We start from the raw sequence: 17,709 nt of genomic DNA, 5'->3' as shown, positions 1-17,709 counted from the left end.
TATTAAGTCTTAGACAAGCACCTTAATCACTGGACCAAATTCCCCTTTATTATAAATAGTCCTTTCTCCCAGGATTGCCTTCTGCACCAAGAGCCGGGCGAGGCAGTGGCATAGGGGTTCTGTGCCATTCAGGGAGTTTTATTACACAACGGGAATCCTCAGCTTCCCAACTGCTGTGTGCTAGAGGAGTGGAAAGCAGCCAGAGCAGACTCAAGAATTGGGCCGAGTAATTTTACACCACTGTACAGGACTGTATGTTGGCATGTTTGTTTCTCCCATGAACAAGGGAGGATTTAAAGCAGTAAAAATTCTGCCTGTACTTCCTGGTCTGAGAATGTGCCAATCGATTTGACTTGTTAACCAGCTTTTTTTTTTTTTTTTTTGTTCATATGCACTCTAGGCTGCCTGGTGATGCTTCTTCATATGACATAGTTTATAACATTGCAATAATGTAAAAATCAATAAATAGCATTTGCAACTTAAAAAAAAAGGATGTAGGGAACTCTCAACTTGCCAAGGTCCAGCTGGGAGATGCAATGTCTGATAAAGACCTTAAATGAGGGATATATGAAGTTTAAAATGATGTGGAATTAATTTAACAGAAATAATTTTTATAACCTCAGATTCAGCCTCTGGCATAAATACAGTAATTTACACTAATAAAAGGGAGTAACAGCAGGCCTTAGCTCAGCTAGTTTAGCAGGTGTTAAAGACAGTGCCCCTTGTCTACACAAGACTTCTAAAAATCATGTTAGGTAGCACGTTAGCTAACACATACTAACATCACACCTTTAATCCTAGTCTAAACAAGGCTTTAGTGTCACAATATGATAATATAGGTTTGAGTCTGTCTAACTTGAACCCATGATCTTCAGGTTTAGTTCAACTGATGTGTGTGTATGTATCTTTTGCCAAGCCATTTTTTCAGTCCCACTAGTGTGAGCCACAAAAATGCTAGTCCCTATGATGTTCATATAGCTTCAGGACCAGGAACCCACTGAAACCATAATAATAAATCCTAGTTCTTTATATAGCACTTTTCATCTGTAGATCTCAAAGCATTTTACAAAGGGCTCATTGCTTCACAAACTCATTCTGAATTTGGTTTTATTGGAGGATGGTACGACAGTCAGGTCTTGAGTGTGGATGAAATATTTGATCCTGCTTCTGTTGAAGCTCATAGCAAATCTTGCATTGACTTCAATGGGACTAGGATTGGGGACTGGCTGAAAGACATCAAGAAGAAGGAGGGTGAGCACAAAGTAAGCCTCATAATGAAGCACTAGGGCAGGGGTCATAATGAAGCACTGCAGCTCCCTAGGCTGGCACCGGGCTGAGACCCACAGTGGCCTGAGCCGCTCAGCCTGCCGCCGGTCTGGGGTTCAGTCCGCCAGCCCCACTCAGCCAGCTGACGGTCTGGAGTTCCGGCCGCTGGCCCCTTGCCAGCTGGGGTCCCAGCTGCCGGCCCCGCTCAGCCCACTGCCGGCCTGAGTGAACGGAACCCCTGGCTGGCAGCAGGCTGAGTGGGGCCAGCAGCCGGGACCCCGGCTGGCAGCAGCTGGCGGAACCGGAACGGGTGAGCCGCTGCCAGTCTGGGGTTCTGTCCTCCATCCTGCTGAGCCTGCTGACGGTCTGAGGTTCCAGCCGCCCAGCCCCCTGCCAGCCGGGGTCTGGGCCTCTGGCCCTGCTCAGCCCACTGCCGTCCTGGGGTACCAGCAGCCAGCCCAGGGCTCTGCTCCTGGCCGGGGCCCAGCGCTCTGCAGCCGCCCCCAGCTTCTAAAAAAATCTCACATGTCTCACACCCCCAGGAAGGGCATCTCGCACCCCCAGGGGGTGCATGCACCCCAGGTTAAGAACCACTGCACTAAACTGATAAGATCTGCATTTTAATTTAATTTTAAATGAAGCTTCTTAAACATTTTTAAAACCTTGTTTACTTTACATACAACAATAGTTTAGTTATATAATATAGACTTATAGAGAGAGATCTTCTAAAAATGTTAAAATGTATTACTGGCACGCGAAACCTTAAATCAGAGTGAATAAGTGAAGACTCGGCACACCACTTCTGAAAGGTTGCCGACCCCTGCACTAGGGTTTTTTCTGTACTTATGCAGGTGAGGGAAAGAGGAGCAAGTAGTGACATTGCTCCATGCTCTTCTGGAAGGTGCTGAGATACCACAGGGCTGGGTGCAATATAAGAAGTTGAATTGACTAGAATACTAGATCCAAAGAAGTGGGCTGTAGCCCACGAAAGCTTATGCTTTAATAAATTTGTTAGTCTCTAAGGTGCCATGAGTACGCCTGTTCTTTTTGTAGAATACTAGGAGATCTTTCAATTAGCAGTAGAATTCAGCAATGAACACTCCACCCTACCGATCATTAATTATTTTCTGACACAAGTGTGTGTTTGGGGCAGTTTTACATGTTTAGTTTTATTCTGCGTTCTCAAGAACTTTATGAGATTGAAGAATTGTTAATGTTGAAAGCAATTTGAACTCCAGCCAGTATCTTTCCAAAGATGCCTAAAGATGCAGACAGGTGCCTTGTGGGATTTTCAAAAATGTCAAAGCACCTAACTCACACAAGACACCTATCTGCATCTTAGTTATGTAGCTCGGTGCTTTTGAAAAAGCCACTAGGCACCTATCTACACATTAAAGTGTCCAAATAACTTTGAAATTCTGGCCCTAACTCCAGCCTTAACTTTCACAGTAACTCAGCCAAGTCAGATAGAACAGCTTGGCCTGGACCTACTGAATTTACTGCTGGCTTCTTTGCATATGACTAACTTGAGGGCTAATTAATACCTGTTGCTAAAGCCTTTTGAATGAGATTCTCTATTTCTCTGTCTCACTGACACGGTATAGTTCTTATTGTTAAGTGTGACATGGAGGAGATTTCTGTTGCCAATAGGAGTTCATGCTTCTGAATTCTTTTCCTCTCTCTTGAGCACAAACATAGCATTAAGAGCTGTGTGTACAAGAGCAAGTTTGATCATGGCTTGATCATTTGGAGAGGATTAAACTCTGCCCAGGCCGCTGACTTTACTGGGTGCAGAAATTAAGTGTAACCGTTGCATGCAGTGGAGCAAAAGAAAACAAATTACAGTACATTTGTACACGAGCAGTTCTGTGTTAAAGCGATCCCAATATTGGTTTATATTCCATCATGTTCACTTTATGCTGTGGTGCTGTCAACCATCTAGTCTAATGCATTATCTGGGGATGAAGTGAGGATGACACACTGTTAACCTTCCTATTGTTCTGCTGCCACACAATGAAACAAACTATAGGAGACAGTGCCTGGCTGGTCTATAGGAGAAATCCAGGCAGTATTAAATAAACCACACAATAGGCATAATTATTTATCAAGAAGGGTTGGACCTTATTTCTGAAAGATGTCAGGTTGTATACATCAATGTGTTTATTGAATTGCAAAGGCAATTGGGCATTTCTGAAAACGCTACACAAACATAAAAAGCACAATGAAACCGTATTAAATGGTCTGAGGTCCTGATTCAACCTAGCAGTTATTTAAGTCCATTCCCCTTCAGCGAAACATTTACTCATGCAACCAAGTCCCACTGAAGTAGAAAATGTTTAAGCACATGTTTTAGTGTTTTGCTGAATTGGGGCTATAATCAATAGCTGACATGGGCAGTTTGATGCAAACCCAAATGCCGTAGAGACTCTCTTATCTGAAAACCCTACTATCATAAATTGTGTTATGTCCCCTCATGTGCATAAGATATGAATTACTCCTCTTCTTCTATGAACTCCTGTTTATCTATCAAACATTCTCTGTCCCATGTTCCATTCAGATGAAGAAGGTTTTCGTGTCGTGAAGGTTTAAAAACAGCCAGTGCAGCATATTTCACGTTGGATGTATTTGCAAAAAAGTTACAGATTGTGTGTTTTTTTTTTCCTTTAACGCTATAATCAAAAAAATGTGCCACTATTTGGAAGACCAGTTGGCCTATTTTCCCACTAAGTGGTCAAAAAGCATGTGGAGTGAAATCCTGCCCTCACTGATTTCAGTGGGAGTTTTCTCATAGACTTCAGTGGGGTCAGAGAGGTCACCCAAGATTCTGTAGAATCTTTGGAAACATCAGGTGCTTAACACTTCTCACAGTATTCAGCACTGACATCCCCAACTGTTCAAAATTATGAATCAGGCCCCTATAAGTCATGTGATTAGTTGAAAAATCATGTTGAGAAGTCAGGCATGTTATATTTTTCTAAAGCCATCAGTTACAAAAAAGGAACAAGGCAGTAGCCTTTGGAATGGAAATATTATGGTCACAAAAACATTCTGTCACAATCACGTCCATCATGGCCAGTTTTGTTTTGTTTTTAAAGAAAACCTTCCCACACAGAATGTAAACCTCTTAAACGTGTTTAAGATATAATATCAGTACATAACTAACAAGACAGACAGGCCCTCTGCACTGCAGGTTCATCCCTTGAAATTGAATGTTACAATAAATGAGTGTTACAGTGATTCTCAATCTGTAACCAGGGTATAGGCAAGACCTCCCATCCCATTTAGCTGTATGGGAAGCGACCCCTGACACCTGTTTGCAACCCCAGGTTGAGAACTCCTGCTCTGTTAAAAGATCTAAAAAGGCTTTATTTCATTGAATCACAGCCTATCATTGCAAGAATGGTATAACCCTTTAAATGTAGAACATAGGAGGGAGAGGGCCACAGTTAAAGTGAAAAACAAATAAGATCCCCAATATGTGCAGTCATCCTTTAGAACAGTAATATAATGTAAATTAAACCCTATCAGTGTAATTTTAGCAATGTATTGTGCACATGTTTAAAAAAAATCAATTTTTCTTAAGAGCCAAAGGGTAAGCAGAGGTCGCGTGCACAATCATAGAGCCTAAAATCCAGATATTATTTTTGAGAGACTGTAATAGCTTGGTGATCAGTTCAAGAAAATCACCGTCATTCAAGATGATGTCTAACATGTACTGGCTTCTCTGTAAAATGAATTTACCTTTTCATTATTATTTACTGAGTGAGCCTGTATTTCATTTGTATGGATTTTATCCAGCAAATAGAAAAAAGAAAAACACAGAAAATCTAATAAAAATATGGAGACAGTGAACAATCATTGGAGTCTGTATCCTGCCTCTTGAGGTCACATTTCTGCCTTTTTTATTATGTTCATTTAGGGGGAAACAAAAAAATATTCAAGATGGCATCAGATTGAATCTGATAAAGGTGCAGACGCATCGATCAGAGATGGCAGCGCCAAGCAGCACAACTGTGATAAAACCAGCATGGTAGCTTAAGTGTCTGGGGACAGTTTGCCATTTGAGTCATTCATAAGCCCAGTGGTCTGGTACAACCATTTAAACTTGGGTGTAGATGCATCACACAGGCTCTATGTAGTTTGCTGTGCCCCATATGAAAGGTTTAACCCTTCTCTGGCAGGTCATAAGCCTGGATTCCTTCTGTTCCGGAGAGCAGCAGCATGGATCTTTAGGCCATGATCCTGCAATGGAGTGATCTGTTGGCAAGTGGACCCTTAACTGCACACCCTATAGGGTCTGTGGGGGATGGAAGAATTGGGTTAAAAGGAGCGAGAGGACTTGGTGAAGAACTGGGAGAGGGATGGAGAAGAGTTCAAAAATTAATATTTAGCTTAGTGAAGGCTCTAAATTGTGCCACCCTTTCCCACCCTTGAATTGGGAGCTTGCTGTAATTTTAGTGGTTGTGATTGGATTTATAGATAGGCTTTGTTTTGTTTTCCTAGTTCTTCACAGGACTATCACACCATCTGCCTGCAAAGGAGGTTAACACCACATGTGAGATATTTAAAGAGGGACTTGGTTAGATCTGTGGATCTGTTGAGTACTGAGGGCAAGTCTAACCACAGTGACACTTAGACCCTGTCCTAGAGGCTTCTGCAGCACTACTGGATTATTCATAACAAATTTCTAAGGAGACTCTATTGTTTCAAGGATTTCCACAGTTCTGTTTATGCTGACTGAGTAAGTCAACGAGATGGCAATGGCCCAAGTTTATCTAGCAGTTGTCTGAATTTCATATACCCAGGACAAACCACATTAAGAGTGTAACTCCTTTAAATCTAGGACAAATTAATTAAAAACCCCAAAAGACCAACATTTTCAGCAATACTTACAGTGCACTAAGTAGTTGATTGAGAAGCTTTCATGCAACATGAAAATAATTACAGAACCCAATTTGATTGTCACTAAAGCAGGAGTATAAAGACCATTTGTCCAAAGCAAACTCAAAGCAATCCTCTGTTAGGGGCGTGTGGGGATGGCTCTGTGGTAAAACTATTGGCTGGGGATTCAGAAGATCTGGGATAATTTCCTGGCTCTGCCACAGTCTTGTGTGACCTTGTGCAAGTCGTTATTTAGTCTCTGTGACTCGGCTCCCTATCTGTAAAGTGGGGATAATAAAAGGGATGTTGTGAGGATAAAGTCACTAGCATTTGAAATGTTTAGGTACAGTGGTGAGAGGAGCTATAGAAGCAGTTAGAATGGAAAAGCTGAAACTTAATGAGAGAAGAAAAACCTCAAACATACGCCTTTAGACAGCTAGATTCCAGCTGGGCCCAGAGCCAGAAGTGTGAAATGCCATCCCAGTAGGGAGATCGTCCGTCTCCAGAAAACAGGCAGGATGTTGCCAGGGTCTGCCCCTATATCATGCCATCTGTACAAAAATTAACATTTTATCCTAGTTTCTACTGTCCCTTCTACCACCCCTGCAAAAGTTCTCAAGCCAGCTCCCCAGACTGTATTAAAAAGAAGGAAGGGGATTGAGCTAGGAAGGGGAAAAGGAGAAGTTGGGACCTTTCTCTCTGTCCTACTTCAAAAACCCTCCTGTGCAAACCTCCTCACTGCAAATGGTGGGTCCATCACAAGAGATGTCTTATATTTATGCTTTGAATTGGCCATGCTACAGGACAGGCACTTCTCACAGTATTCAGCACTGACATCCCCAACTCTTCAAAATTATGAATCAGGCCCCTATAAGTCATGTGATTAGCTGAAAAATCATGTATTTTAACAAAATAGGTTTGTAGTACTTATTTGCCTTCTGGATTCTGAGCCATTTGGGTTCACATTTTGAGCTTTTCCTCCACATCTATGGGGGCTAAAAAGATTGTTTTAAAATGACCGTTGATATTCACATGATCATATGAGTCCAGGAGCTGGGCCTGAGGATTTAAATCCAAATATTGTACTGTTTGAGAGCTGACAGGGCTGTTTCAAGCTCGATCAGATGCAGTATCACCTGAGACAGACTACTAGTTTGAGGAATGATGATATTGAATGGAAAATTCCTGAGAAGAATGAGTAGTTTACTAATAATGAGTTGAGGCATTTTACATTTACTGAAATAACACCCTCCAGGGAGTGCAAAGTACTTCCTACTAAAACCCCTACCATTTATAAGAAGACCACTCACATTTATCCTGCACAGACCCCTTTCTAGTAGGTAGTAGACCTGGCCCTGACCATTCAACAGACCTTATCCCAATGCCACTACAGTATTAGATTTTGGACCCATAACCAGAGAATAAGGGAGTCTATGCATGTATGTGCACACACACACACACACACACTTCCCCTCCCCTGGTAGTTCTTTAAGAGAAAAAAGGAGTTGATGGGTGTAGTATCAAGCATTCATTGCAACTCTTACCCTGCACAGTGAAAGAAAGAAAGAGAAAAAAAATTTAGTTTTAGAAAGGGGTTCTTGTGGGTGCTTCTAGCTCTGCATTATCTGCTTCCTAGTAGGGGCCTGCAGCCTTTGGTTCCTGGGTAACAATAAAGAGCTGATTGCCACCTAGTGGCAAATAAGATACTTACATATTTTCAGTCTTTGGTGGGGGGAGGTCTAATTTATATGTTTAATAAATGTGCTACTCTTGGCAAACTGTCTGATCAAGTACATTCCATAGAGGAAAAGAAAAAATGATTCAAACAGCAACTAGTTTACCCTAGAGGCTTTTCAGGTTATAAATAGCAAAAAAAAAAAAAAAAAAAAAAAAAAAAAAAAAAAAAAAAAGACTTAAATGTATCAGGAGCCCTTTGTTTAGCCCACATTCCTTCTGTACAATGTTCAGTTAAATTAGACATTAATGGACAAAAAGAACAGGAGTACTTGTGGCACCTTAGAGACTAACAAATTTATTAGAGCATAAGCTTTCGTGGACTACAGCCCACTTCTTCGGATGCATACAGAGTGGAATAAATATTGAGGAGATATATATATACACACACATACAGAGCGCATGTGTGTATATATATCTCCTCAATATTTATTCCACTCTGTATGCATCCGAAGAAGTGGGCTGTAGTCCACGAAAGCTTATGCTCTAATAAATTTGTTAGTCTCTAAGGTGCCACAAGTACTCCTGTTCTTTTTGCGGATACAGACTAACATGGCTGCTACTCTGAAACCTGTCATTAATGGACAAGGTATTTTTCCTTAGGAAAAATGTTAAGCTCAACAAAGAAGTCCTACAAAAAGTTTTCAGTAGCTTGTTTTCAGAGGCTCATAAATGCAGTTCTGTCCCATTTAATTGGTGTGTTGGCCAAGATGGAAGCCATCACAAACACTTACACATAGGAGCACTGCCATTGACTTCAGCAGGACTACTCACTCACATAAAGCTAGATGAATTTATGAGAGCAGGAGGGTGCAGAGGTGTAACTAGCCCCATAACCACAACAAAAAAAATCACAGCCAGTTTCTCTCCAGGATTCTTAAATTTAACCCTCCTCTACCAGGACTACATCAATGCTAAATTTGAACTCTTAGCCCAGTTTAACTTCCCTCTACAGCTGCAGCGATAGCATTTCTTTATTAAATAGAAATTATCCCACCCCTCTTCCTCTACCCCCCAAAACATTCTACAAATTAAGAATGATCTTCAAGTAGATACCAAACCAGGAAAATTTCAGCCCATACAACATAAACGGCAGAAAGTTAGTAGCAAAAGTCATATCCACTTAAGGTATATTACCTTTGGCCCCTAAAAGTTACTAGTTACTTTTGAAAATGTAGGCTATAATCCAATATGCAATTAAGCTTACGGAAGACCTTCACGGAGTGTCAATGTGGACCCACAAAACTGCTCACGTCAGTAGCCCTGCTAACTTCAGTGGAAGGAATTAACCTGAGAGAGGTGCTCATGTACATATAGGTTTGGGCCCATAATTTTCGATTAAAGAATAGCAGTTTTCATATTTAGGAGCATATGGGAAATCCCCAGGTTATAGTGATCTAGTCAGAATTAAATAGGTTCTCTTGTGGCAGAGGGAAGAGGTTTTATTGTTTGTTTCTCCCCCCACCCCCCCGCCCTTTTAAAATAGTTCAGTTTATTACAGGCTCTTGCGCTGAGGCTCATTGTTATTGGGGTTTAATTGTAAGTTAATTGGTCTAGTGTCTCTGGGGTTCCCTCCTGTACTAGTTTTAAGTGTGCATTGTGTTGAAGCAATTTATTTTCCCTGGATACAAAGTCATTTTGTTCCTTTATATCAAAGGCAAAAAGTGGGCCTACGTTAGCAGAAGTTACATTAAAATTGTTGGACTCCAGAATTGTAGCATGCCACTATACTCCACTGAGCCAGACCCAGCTTGCATTGAAGTCAATGTTGACTTCAGCGATTTATCTCCTACTATTTTCACTTTGTTTTCTGACAGTGCATTAAGTAGGAACATAGGTGCCTAAATCCTATTGCAGCTGTGGGCCTAGCTCATGCCTAAGGCCTAGCAGGAGCCTCAAATCAGGTATTGCCCCACCTATTGCACTGGCAGAGCCCAATCCAGCAGGCATGCTCAGAGCATACTTAACTCCATCCAAAACGGCAGGAGAGGGGGGGGGATGAGTACCCCAAAAAGAAAAAAAAAATAATCAGTGGACTATGGGATATTCAGATATAGGAGTTTCCTGCTGAAGCTGTTCCACTGTGTATAAATAAGATGTGTTGGGCCATAGAGAGCACAAGAGTAATGCTTACTTAGCACTAGCTGTTAAGTCACTCACCTGAGAGGGGGAAAAATTCCCTATTCCTCATCAGGCGGGGAGGGACAGGGAGAATTGAACCTAAGGAGTTCCCTAACGAGGGGAGGCTTCCTCTGTCATTGCCACCCTTGCAAGAAACTGCTTAGGCTCATGACTCATCTGTGGATTCTAAGCAGAGATGACTGCATAATGCTCTAAGAAGGGCAGGGCTTAGGCCACACCCCTTTCTTCAGCATCTGCCATTGACTAGCTTAGGTGGCTCCCCACCTAGCAGGGTGGCTTTTGTGGATCCCTTTCTGAGGCACCTGTTTCTCCCTAGGCATTGTCTAGGAATCCTGGGTGGCTAATTGAGTGTTTATGGATCCCACCAGGTGGCGAGGTGCTGCTGTGCCCATGTCCCTTTGTGGATCTGAGCCACACTGCAAGCCATTGCCCAACAGAAGGAGAAATAGAAGCCAGAACGAACAAGTTAGAGGAAAAATACCACCACCAGAGACGCATTAGAAATATAGAATTTATTTCCCATTTACAATAAGGCTGCAGTATACATGCGTTCCCAACAGGCCATTTCTTTTACTGCAAATGACACACTAGATATTGCTAGCCCAGCCAAGTATGAGCTGTGTTGTGGTTGCTGATCCCCACAGATTTTTGTTAAGCTGTTAGCATTCCGCAAAAAAAAGAATTACTGCACTTATAATAAAAATGCATCTACTATAATACAGAGGTATCCATTTTCAGTTATGGAGCTCCCAATCATCTCTTCCCTTTACTGTTCCCAGTCTGAAGAAGCACAGTAGTTTAGGGAATAGTTCCAGTATGCAGAGATGTTTCTAGAGGAATCTCCTAAATATCTTCTCAGGTATCAGTTTCCATTAGAGGCAATTCTAGGTTTAGAGGCCATCCAAGGTCCTGGTTGTGTTTGAAGAGGATGTTGTTCTGATTGCCCACCTCTCTCCCCACTGTTTAGGGTCTGTCATTCTAGGCTATTCACCACCTCCCTGTTTCACATACATAGAAATGCAAACAAATGGAGACAACAGACCTGCATCAGGACACCACTAAAACTGCAAGATTAGTTAAGAACCATACAACAAAAGAGCCAGCCTACAAGCATGATGAGAGAGAAAGTAGCTGTTCAAGAAACAAATTTGTTTACAACTTCCAAGTGACTTTAGCAAGAAGAGTTATTTGCACACACAGTAACCTGACAGCATCAGGCTAGACTCACTGTCTGCACTTCCCTTTCAGAGATTCAAGAGAATGTCATGTACGGTTTTGAAAAACTGCACTTTCTCCCCCATCCAGTTTTAAGTCAGGTTCTATTCCATCATACCTGCAGCTGCAATTCAGTGGAATATCATGCTTTCAAGAAAAATAAAAAACAAAATACTGCCCCGTGTGTATGTTCTTCCCCATCCACATAAAGGAGATACATGCACATTAGAATAGGTTTGGTTTTTCTAAATGAAAAACCCACAGTATTCCTGTAAGAGCTAGTCCTGGGAAGCTTAGTTGGAAAAGCTGGGATTCAGTCTGATTCTGCTCCCATTGATGGATTTCCTGTTGATCCATTTCCTACTATCATCTTGCTGTAGTTTTTCTGCTGCTGCTCCTTGAAGGTGTCTTTGACTTTGGCCCTTTTCAGACCTCCATCCCTGGAGCACAGAGGACAGAAAGGATGCAGTTAGATGTTAACTTCAACATTAGGGAAAAATGAAGTCGGAGTTGAGCCACTAAATGCCTTTAATGATCTGGGCCAAAGCCCTTAAATATATGCACCCATGTAACTTCATCTTGACTTCAGGGAAAGTAGCATTTGCATGAATAGTATAATTTGTCCCTTATGTTACTTAAATTCCATATCCCATCCTTCTTGGCTCTCTAGAGCACTGAATACACTTGTGCTTTTTGACTGCTCTCATCAGGGCCTTGCTCTAGAGTTTTTTCAGCATGATCCACTTCTTTTATAGCACTACATACTCTTGGGGTACCATAAACCCATACTGAGGCAGGGTGTTCAATGGGTAGGAACTCTGCAGACCTGGGTCCTAGTCTCAGCTCTGCTCCTTACCTGGTGTCTCTTCACTACAAGAATGTCACCTCTATGTGCCTTAGTTTCTATTTGTCAAACAGGGAAGACTGTATTGTGCTTTGAAACTTTTAGCTGAAACCCACTGTTCAAGAGCTCTGTATTGTCATCATATAAATTATGAAGAAAACCTTCTTTCATATGGAAGTGCCTGAATAGCCAACTCCCTCATTATCTACCATATCCTGGCTAAGACCATTTAAATTAAAGAACACAAAGGTTGAGGCAGTCAAAGCTGTCTAGGGGATTAACACCTCTTCAAATTATATAGTGAAGACGTGTCTAAGTCCCCTAGATACGTTAGAGAATCTGAACCACATTCTATAGCCATAAAGACTCAAGACATGTATGCAAAAGTGTCACATTAAGCCCAAGCAGAATCACATCTCATACCAGGAAAGCTCAGTCAGTCCTCCTTGGTGAGCAATGGCTGACTTTACTCTGTTGGCAAACTGGACGGCATCTTCTCCTTCCTTCAAGGGATAGAAATTAGAGTCAATTGACCTATGGAATTTTTTGTTTTTTAAAAACACACAGCTGTGCTGCAAGTCCTACAGATTCTTTAGTTTGTGACCAGAAAGCTTTTGCTTTCAGAGCATTAGGCTTCATCCTGTTTTGTTTGGGGGTTTTCCATTGGGTTTTTTTGTGGGGGGGGCGGAGAAGGGAAGGTGTCAGAGAGGGAAGTGGAGCGTCTTTGACACACTAAGCTCGTTCTCTGAAGGTCTAGTTTTTAGCCTTCTTTTCCTCAAAGAACGTTAGTCCACGCCTCATCAGCAACCTGATACTACTAAATGGAAGATCACACACTTCCCAGGCAAATCTAGCACACATTTTAGGTCTGTTTTTGAAGTGATGGCAAGGTGGAGAAAGTTTCCCCTCAGAACAGATTGATGACTTAATAATAAACCAATTTTCCAAACAGCAAGTGTTATTCTTAGCAGCACAGCTCATATTAGCATGAGTAATTGTGTAGCCATTGTGCCATCAGCACTTAGTCCCAGAGCATCACTACATGAAAAAGGAGGCTGTCCCTGTCCAACAGCTAATATACTGCAGGTACATTCCATACTTAAATACACTGGGAAATGCAAAATTGAAAAAAAGTTGTATCATGCTACCAAGAGCATTGAAGGAAGCTCAATTTAAGATTGATTCTGAGCCATACTTATTTTACATCCTATACAAATCAACAACCAACCATATGCAAAGATACCTCTCTGACCATCGGTGGCATGTACCAGACGTTGCACACAATGGCCCAACTTGTCATTATTCGCAACAGGTAGCTCACGATGTCATATTTGCTGCTGTTCCAGAATGCATCTCCAAACTGAGGGTCATACTGCAGAGGGGCAAAATAGTAAGTTTAAGTCATTTCCTTCATCATAAATGAACATGCAAATAATATAGATCCAAAGAGTAAACACGTGTTAGGGCGCTTAACTCACAAGGCTTATAGGAGGACATTAGTAACCATTACACATTGGCCTCCACCCCCCGAGGTACAGCATGGGGAGATGCTGTATATTTTTACAGTGGTGTCAGGTCTAGCCTTGATTACAAGTTTCATGTTCTTATTCCTTCAAATATTGACTTGTTAATTCATGGGCTGGCCAGACCGCCTACCTTCTCTCCAGTCTTCCACGTTGTAAGGAAGACGCCAACAGAACCCACCAACAGGTTTCCACTTATTTCAAGAGAGCAACTCTAAAGAGACTGAATTATTTTCATTCATGGGTATTCAGTTGTTCGCTTTCCGATGGCCAAGTACACCAGAGGGCCACTTGTAAGGCATGTGCTTCTACCAGCAACAGTACTGAGACAAACTCTTGTCCATCTCCCACCCACCCACCACGCAGCCAGACCTTTCTACAGGTAAACAGCAGTGTCTGGAGACCTATTGCTATTGTATTTTACCTTGATTGCAACTGGATAAATGGTCCCTCCTATTTCAAAGCTTCCTTTCTTAAACATCATTACTGATGTGTTGTTTATACAAGTGCCTGAACAAAAGAGAAGTCAGAGTGTTGGCAATCAGGAAACCTTTGTTATATATTCTAATGGAGTCAGACAGCAGGATTATACCAGTTTGCAAAGCAAGCAACCACTGGGGAACAGTGAAAAGCACTTCCAAGAAGAATGAGTTAGTCTTTCCAATGTCTGTGCTTTGTCCAGGCCTAAAGATTGGAGGCCAAAGAATGGTGGGACAGTGCTCCCCTCCCTGCAGTGCTAGAAGAGTAGGGTTGAGGTTTGGGGGAGAGGATGGAGGGGTAGGTAGAAGCAGGGAGGCCATGCATGATGCAGACACAGCCAGTTGTGTCTGCATCAGAGAAGAAGGATTAAGCCATTTGTGGGAAAAAACCCTTTCAGCACTCATCCCCTTCATCCCACCACTTTTGGGAGGAGCCGGGGCATCCTGACACTTGATGTTTCCTATTATAAGTGTGGAACAAGATCAGTTTGAGCAATCGGTGTCACAACAGGACAATGAAGAGCGACATAAGCACTGAGAAGAGAACTAAGTCCAGTGGAATGAGACAGTTTCTTACCTTCTGGAAAAATTAAGATTGGCAGTTTGTTCTTATCTGCTATGTGATCTCTCAGTCTGTAGAAGCAGAAAGAAGGATGTTTAAGCAATACATTTTGAAACAGGATTAATTTTCCCAGTCATGTATGTACATTCAACAGAAGCCAAAAGCCAACACTTGATGCAACATATGAATTACAGATGCAAAGTGATAACAGGAATATCATTTGAGCCTAGATTCAGCTCTCTAGTTCTTTTACTATTAATTTAGTCCTACCCAGTATTTCACCAATTATTCTTACTTCAAAAGGGACATCCCCAGCTCTCTCTCTTGCCCACGGATGTATGAGAGTGAGAGAGAGAGAGAACGAGCGAGCATGCGCGTGAGCACAAGTGCGTGTTCATGTTTAGCCTCTAACTGTTCTGATTTTTTAAGTTCAATAACAGACTGCAAGATTTCCCCTCCTCCCCCCACCCCATGAAAAATGGCGCTTTTGTGGCAAGCTCTAGTAATAAGTAGCTAATATACTGTGGTAAGAAGAGGAAAGGATTCAACAAGGGAGTCTGTGAAAAAGCACCTCTGTTGCAAGATTCACAAGCAATAACGGAGGGGTTAAAAACCAACAACAAGTATTTGAAGGGCTGATGCACTGAGAGGAAGTAGTGTTAATGCAAGAAAGGAAAGGCATAAAGTTCAAGTTAAGTTTTAGGCTGCCTATCTGGAAAAACTTCTTGTCTGTAAGATACTTTAGGCTGTGGCACACTCAAGTGGAAGCCCCACTGACTGCAATATTTAAACAGGCTGAGCAAAATATGCAAGTTTGATACAGGCTACATAATCTTGGTTCTAGTTATTTAATCATAGGCCTTCTCCATTTCTGAAATATATATTATGCCCACAATTCTCACTCCTCGATCTTGGTTGAGTAGACTTTCTGGAATGCCCCTTCAATCTACCATTTAGAAGCCAGGAAGGTGAAAGACAAGTTTATTCCCTATAAGGCTATCCTGAAAATTCTACACAAAATTTAAGATAGGATACAGACACCCGGCATTGGAATCCAGTCCCAACCAGCAGGTGCACCTTTGATTGAATCAACTGGGGCAGAAACAGATAGTTTGAAAGTTTTTAGTTTGGAAGGTTATTATGATCAGGACAATTGGCTAAATATTTCATCTCCTGTCTTCTTCTCCCCTCCCCCAAACACAGCCACACACCACAAAAAAACAAAACAAAAAACGACACTCCCTTCAGTTATCTTCTGTAAATGAAGTAGTTAGTGAAGGTATGCAAGAAGAGAAAGAGGGATGAGAGAACATGATTCTCCCCAGTTATTGAGAGCTTCCCTCCCATCATGGGAGGTCAGCTATACCAGACTCAGATCTTTAAGTAGGAACAACTCCATTCCTGAGTCAGGAGAGTGATTCCCTTTACAACAAACCTGAAGCTGGACTACAAACTTCATAGATACTTGAAATATAGCACTACTATCTCTACTGTACTACACTAAGGGAAAGTTCTTCTTTGCAGAAATCTTGCCCTTTCCAGGAGGAGCTCAGTATTGTAGGTAACTTCATCTAAAACCAGCAAGTCTGTGGTTTTTAGACGGCTCCAATTTAGAGGACATTTCAGAAAGAGCTACGGGTAATTCTATTTCATGGTAAAATTAATATTTTGTGAGTAATGTTAGGTTCCTACCTCCCAACAGTAAATCCCAGTTTGGGATTTCATACTGCTTTTCCTTGACATTCATGTGGGAAAACAATTTAGATTATAATTGTGGAAAGAAACAGAAAGACACTTGGGTACCTGCTCACCAAGTGTCCCTGGCAGCAGAGTTATCAGATTAACCCCATGTCAGAAGTTCTGGGCAGTCACACCTGGAACACCTTCGTTACTGGAACCTTTTGTCTAAACTATTTTACTATAGGAAGAGATTCCAAGAGTGCTAAATGACTTTTCAAACTGTTGCCCCATTTCTGCAGTATCTCAGCACTCATCTGCAAGCACACACTTGCCTATTCCCTCCCCATCTGTGGGTAATATCCAAGTTCCATTTCTGTTGCAAATTAGATGCATAGTAATATTCCCAAAGAAAAATAGTGTAGGATTGCTCCCACAACTGTAATTTTTTCATTCACTGCATGCATGTTGCAAATGACTGCAATTCACATCACTCCAGACTATGGTAATACACAATCATAGAAGGAGGTTGAGTCCTGGTATTCCGAGTGTTTCTGCAAGGTGTTTAGCATTTAGAACAAGATGGCCAGATATATTCATTGCAGATAAAGTGCTTCTACAGTCTAGCCTTTCACCCTCCAGAAGAGGCAAGACTGTTTGGCTACTGGCATGCCAAGGCCACTGCCTATCATGCTGACCAATGACTTACTGTTTCCTTATTGCCCCCCCATCCCCACCTGCCTGTATGTCTGTCTGTCTCTTGTGTAATACTTGGGTTGTAAGCCCTATGGAGCAAGGGCCATCTTTTTGTTCTGTGTTTGTACAATGCGGTTCTGGCTCATGACTAGGGCTCCAAGATGCTAGGATTGTTATGGTTAGAATAATGCCATTGTTCACAGCTACAGCAGCACTCAGCCGAGTGATTGCCCATTCCTTACCTTTTTGTCACTAGGTGGCGGTCTTTCATTTCTGAGCGTTCAAACCAGACATGGGGACAGGCTTTGACGGTGGATCTCTGAATAAGTCCCATTAGACCCCCATGAGCCTGGCCAACCTGCAAGCCCAAATGAGACGGCTACTATACGAAACTCATGGAAAAATGAAAGTCCATCTGCTTCATGCCTATTTAAAATACAGCTAGGTATCTCTTAAACTAGAGCTTTGCAATGTACCAAAAAAAAAAAAGTCCAGTAAAAGCATTAGTTTCCTAGACACCTAGAAAATACAGTATTGGAAAGTTGGGCTTTTAGCACTATATAAATATTGCACATCATAGTTCAAACCCTGAATATATAGACAGTAGAAAGTAAAGAGACAACTATTTTGTTAGCATTTACTTTTGTGCATCTTCAGGAAATCACAAAAGACCCTTAAGATTGAATTTTT

The 17,709-nt window shown here is 41.8% G+C and overlaps 1 protein-coding gene across 1 annotated transcript in view; it reads right to left on the bottom strand.

Moving 5' to 3' along the window:
- Positions 1-10,520: 10,520 nt before the first annotated feature.
- GPAT3 (glycerol-3-phosphate acyltransferase 3) overlaps positions 10,521-17,709 on the bottom strand; it is a 29,495-nt gene continuing 22,306 nt past the window's right edge. The window contains exons 8-13 of the mRNA XM_054030692.1: positions 17,262-17,377; positions 14,662-14,717; positions 14,030-14,115; positions 13,326-13,454; positions 12,506-12,585; positions 10,521-11,678 (exon numbers count right to left, since the gene is read on the bottom strand). Of these exons, the coding sequence (XP_053886667.1) occupies positions 11,552-11,678; positions 12,506-12,585; positions 13,326-13,454; positions 14,030-14,115; positions 14,662-14,717; positions 17,262-17,377 (594 nt within the window). The 3' untranslated portion in view covers positions 10,521-11,551. The remainder of the gene's footprint in view (positions 11,679-12,505; positions 12,586-13,325; positions 13,455-14,029; positions 14,116-14,661; positions 14,718-17,261; positions 17,378-17,709) is intronic.

This window comes from Malaclemys terrapin, chromosome 5 (genome assembly GCF_027887155.1).
Source record: "Malaclemys terrapin pileata isolate rMalTer1 chromosome 5, rMalTer1.hap1, whole genome shotgun sequence".
Taxonomy (NCBI): domain Eukaryota; kingdom Metazoa; phylum Chordata; order Testudines; family Emydidae; genus Malaclemys; species Malaclemys terrapin.
The sequence above is the reverse complement of the archived record's forward strand: the minus strand, read 5'-3'. Positions and strand labels throughout refer to the sequence as shown.